The sequence below is a fragment of the Gracilinanus agilis genome, chromosome 6, assembly GCF_016433145.1.
Source record: "Gracilinanus agilis isolate LMUSP501 chromosome 6, AgileGrace, whole genome shotgun sequence".
NCBI lineage: Eukaryota > Metazoa > Chordata > Mammalia > Didelphimorphia > Didelphidae > Gracilinanus > Gracilinanus agilis.
Genome location: NC_058135.1, coordinates 201,083,467 through 201,088,728, shown reverse-complemented (window position 1 = coordinate 201,088,728; position 5,262 = coordinate 201,083,467). Strand labels below are relative to the sequence as shown.

Genomic DNA, 5,262 nt, shown 5'->3' with positions numbered 1-5,262 from the left:
CACACACACACACACACACACACACACACACACACACACACACACACTCTAAAAGGGAAAAGTCATATCCAGAAATTATAATTTCCAAGTTTAGTTAATTTAGTCAACATACAACTTAGGAACAAGTTTCCATTTGGTTCTGCCCAATTTTGCAGTACAATAGAATGAGAAACAAACCATAATGGAAGTATGGAATAGGGAAAAGAAAAGCAAAAAGAACATTCATTTATACATTATTTAAATTAGAAATATTAAAGGAAATGAAGAAAAATATTACCTTCAAATAAACTGAGGTCTCTTCGTAGCCTTGGTCCATAAAGCCCTTCTAAAATACTTTCAAAACCTATTTTTTTTAAAGAAAAAAAGAGTACATTAACTGCTGGAAATACTTCGTTTTTTAAAAGTCAACAAAACTACCAAGAATTTTTTAGTACAGAAACAATAAAATAGCTACTGGTTAGCATATGAATTATTCTTTCTCTTAGAATGAAATGATTTCCAGCTACTCACATTTATGAAATCGCTTTATGACCTATGCTACTAAATACTGCTAGGCTATCCTAGGGGTTCTTAACCTGAAGTCCATAGACTCCAAAGGAGTCTATGAAATTGGATGAGAAAAAAAATACCTCTTTATTTTCACTAACATCTAAGTGAAATTTAGCATTTCCTTTAATTATTTAAAAATATTTTTTCTGAAAAGGGTTTTTTACCAAAATGCTAAAGGGGCCTATGACCAAAAAAAGGTTAAGAACCCTCTCTGGTCTATAAACTGACAAGTCATTAGAGAGGCAACTTATTTAAAAAAACCAAACGTGAATCTTTCAACCATACCATATTAAACTGACAAAATATAAGGAAAAAAATTTTTATAAGAAGTTAAAAAATATATACATCAGTACTAAAATACTGTTTGTAGATTTGTACAAAATTGACGCAGGGAAGAATTGGAAAAATTATAATTCTACATGCCTTTATTATGAAGGATAATCACTTTGCCAAAAGGCCTTTTATAGAAACAGAAGAGTAAGTGACTTGTCTGAATCCATACTGCAAATTTAGAACCCACTTTTTTTTTTAAATTCAAACAAATTTTCCATAGCCACTTAATAGCACTTAAAGTCTTAGAGTAAAATATCATAATTAAAACAAATGGTTTTAATAACAATAATTTTAACTTGGGAACTTAGTCATTATTCTACTTTTCAATAATCAATGTTAAGTATAATATTCAAAAAACTACTGCACTGTGTTCATTTCTGGATACCATATTTTGAAACAGTGACACACTTAAGATTTGCCACCCCAGACTATACACTAGAAAATTCTTTATTGAATCCTGTTCTACTCTTTGTAATTTTAACAGAGCAACTCAGTGGCTCAAAGATAAAGGATTTGGAATTGAGAACTAGAGAACAAAGAGAAGGTAACAGGAAGAATAGAACTCAGAAAAGAAGAAGAGTCAGTTTAATTTATAGGCTTTATTAGAAGTTTATGATCTGGTAAAAATTTTCTATGGACCAGATTCTGAGCCATTAGTTGGGAAAGAGTGAACTAAATTTAAATTGCACATCCAAAAAATGCAGTCAGGATGAGGGACACATGAAGAATAACAAAGAACTGGGAATGTTTAAGCTAGAAAAGAGAAGATTGAGGAAAATATGATAAGTTATCACCTAAATTTTGATCAGCTGTTAATAGATTTGTTCTGTTACTTCCAAAAGGACAAAAAGGAAAAGCCACGAGTAAGAAAGTTACAAGGAGCTGGTTTTAGATGACTGTTATAATTTTCTAATACAAGGTACCCTATAAATAAGCATTCAAAAGTAGAGGCTGGATAAGCAAACAGTCATAATGTTAAATGAAAAAGGTACTTTTGAATAGGGCAGGAATTTGGCTTATAAGATCTACTTTGCTATGACCAATGCTCATTAGCAGTGTGACAGCACAGTAAGAACATCATTTGATTTCTGTGATAGCTCAGACAAGATAATTTACAACCTGCCATAAAATAGGCCCACTGAACTTAAGTTCTGAAACATTCTTGGCTCCTTTAAGATCAAGGAAAGAGAAGACAGAAAAGAATGGTTAGTTGGCCACTCTCAATTTTGCAGTAGAATACAATCTCCTTGAAAGCATGGGATGGATTCCAATCTCATTTCTGAATATAATTAAAAACCCCAATCTCCTGCAATCAATCTATAAGGCAATCAAGAAATTAACATATTCCGTCTGATGTGGGGAACAAACAAGAGTGGAAGCAAAACAGTACAGTAAGGTATCAGTCAAGTACTTAACACTAAAAATGCACATCATATGTTAGTTAAAAGCCAAATAAAGTGCTTTTCCTCAAAAAGCTCAATCTCATAAGGTAGAGAAATCCAGTATATCAATCAAAGAAAAATATACACAACCAAACAAACTAAATTATTCAAGCTAATAGGGAGAACATGACAGATCATTAAAGAAAAATATTTCCCTCATATAGTCCTAATAAACACTGGTATTTAGTTTTGGAATGTTAAAAGTTTTTTGGCATAACACATTTATCTAATTTGTATGTGGGTATATCAGATGTTCTGGCAATTAAAAAAACTTGTGTGATTTCATCATTTTGTCATAAGAACTAAGGCAATATGAGCCAAGGAGTGGGCAGGAGCTTCCTTTAAGTTAAAACCCTATATTGCGATGTTTAAGATGTTAAGAATCATAGCATCACTCCAGGCTGCAGTGAAACAAGCCTAAAAATTAAGCAGATCATCCCTTTTACAAGTTTTACCATAAACCATAAAAAGAAGATGTTGTCAAACAAAGATTCATATCCATCTATTTAAATTAGGTTAATAAGAACACAGAAACCAAATTCAACACAGTTGCTCCCCTGTGGACAAGAATTGTTTCTAATTATAAAATTATACATGTACAGAAAAGAATGGTCTGAGATCTTTCAGTGCTCCCTAATATGCTTCTATTTCTTGCCTTCTTGTTAACCTGTCTTGTTCAGTCTTGAGTGCTGCTGCTAGTTTTTAATTCCTTTCATGTGACATAACTCCCAATAACATGATTACTTGTTGAAAAACTTAGCTTAAAACTCATGTCCTTCAAGGTGCTTTCTATGACCAATCCTATCCTGATCACTTTTATCACACTCCCATTGTATTTATACATATAAGCTTAAAAAAAAAATCAACACACATTTTTTCCTCCCCTGAAAAAAAAAAAGTATGTAGCTAGCAAGAGAGAGAAAAGGGTTTGTTAACAATCATGATTTTTAGTTAAATGAAAGTGATATTACCAGTTGAATATTAATACATGGAGTGTGGAAAGGAGAGAAGTAAAGGGAGAGGAAAAGGGAAAGAACTCTGGCCCAAGAAAATGATGTTAATGATGGCAGCTCACATTTAAATATCACTTTATGGTTTGCAAAGCACTAAGCATATATTATCTCAATAACTTTGTGAGATAGGAGCTATTATTGCCACATTTTAAAGATGAGGAAACAGGGTGAAAGAGATTTAAGTGATTTGCCTACAGTTATATAGCTAGTAAGGTCTGAATTGGAACTCAAACCCAGATCTTCCTACTCCAAGCCCATTGCTTTATCCACTCCTACCACACTCATCACCTACACACAGACTTAGAGATGGAAGGCTAGCTTCAGTTGATTTGGCCTAATCCCTTCATTTTATAGGTGATGAAACTGAAGTCCTGAAAGGCAGAATGGATTTATGGGCACACTATAGTCAAAATCTGAGCTCAGGTTTTTTTCTTGTGATTTTTTCCCTTTGATTCTACCACATAATGAAAATGATAATTTGGGAATAGGATGAAAAGAAAGAAGAAACAAGAGCTTTAACCTATTTACATCATTATCCAAAGAAAGAGGCTAACTTTGTCTATTTAACTTATAGAAATGGCAGGTCTAAACATAGAGAAAAAATAATTCAGTATATTAATTCTGTTTTTTTATCAATGATAGGCTACAGGCCCAGGTTGTTGTTTATCAAATGACATGAAATATGGAAGAATAGGTAACACACCAGAATACAGTCACAAGTCATGAGTACAAAATAAGAGAGGCTTTGTAAGTCTGTCCAAAACATATCCAGGAGTTTTAGTGACCTGTAAAAAAGCTTCTAGAGATAAGATGATAGTCCCACTGTACAAGTGCCCTGGGCCATAATACATCTGAAGTACTGTGTTCAATTCTGGGTTCTACATTTTAGGAAGGATATTGAAAAATTGGGGAACATTCAATGGAAGGAGACCAGGATAATGAAGGGTTCTGAGATTATGCCACACAGGGACCAGCTGATGGAACTAGGGATATTTAGATTGGAGAAAAGAAGACATAATAGTAATGTAACTGCCTTTTAAGTATCTGGAAGACTTACAAGTAAGAGATCATAAGAATATGATTTGCCAAACTTGGCCCAGAGAATAGAAATAGGGAAAAAAATGGGTGCAAGTTGCAGATAGGTAAATTTAGCTTTCCTAGATGGAAAAATCTTCTTTAACAATTAGTTACTATTTTAAACCCTTATATTGTGTCTTAGAATCAATACTGAGTATGAATTCCAAGGCAGAAGAGTGGCAAGGGCTAGGCAATTAGGGTTAAGTGACTTGCTCAGGATTGCACCAGTACCTGAGTCCAGATCTGAGCCCAGGACACCTCCTAACGCCAGGCCTGGCTCTCTCATCCACTCAATCACCTAGTTACCCCTAGAGTTATTATAAAAGAAAAATGGGCTTCTTCAGAAAAATGATTACCACTGATACTTATACAGAACTTTAAGGTCTGCAGGGTAATGAAACTAAGGGTCTTTAGGAGATGATCTGTTATTCAATGAGGTAATACAAAAAAATTTTAATCAGATACAGGTTGGGCTAGATGGCCTCCAAGTTTCCTTCAAACTGGCATCCAGACCATCAACTAGTTAAAGAAAAAGCTCAAAATTACAACTAAATAATTAGAAAGGGCAACAGAAGAGACTTACTGTGGGTAATTACAGCAACCCCAAAAACATATTGAAAAGTCTCTTGACTCTGAAAACGATGGAAAATAGATAAAAGTAAAGATACTGATTCCTCTCTTCCTCCCTCTCTCTCCCTCTCCCTCTCTCTCTCTCTCACACACACAAACTCACTTTCTCTCTCTCTCTCCCTCTCTCTCTCTCACACACACAAACTTACTTTCTCTCTCTCTCTCTCTCTCTCTCTCTCTCTCTCTCTCTCTCTCTCTCTCTCTCTCTCTCTCTCTCT

General features: G+C 34.1%; 1 protein-coding gene across 6 annotated transcripts in view; it reads right to left on the bottom strand.

Annotated features, from left to right (window-relative positions):
- Positions 1–5,262, bottom strand: part of LCORL (ligand dependent nuclear receptor corepressor like) — a 152,011-nt gene that overhangs the window by 105,821 nt on the left and 40,928 nt on the right. For all 6 annotated transcript variants that reach the window (XM_044680116.1, XM_044680115.1, XM_044680113.1 and 3 more), the window contains exon 2: positions 278–343. In XM_044680116.1, coding sequence (XP_044536051.1) covers positions 278–343 — 66 coding nt within the window. The remainder of the gene's footprint in view (positions 1–277; positions 344–5,262) is intronic.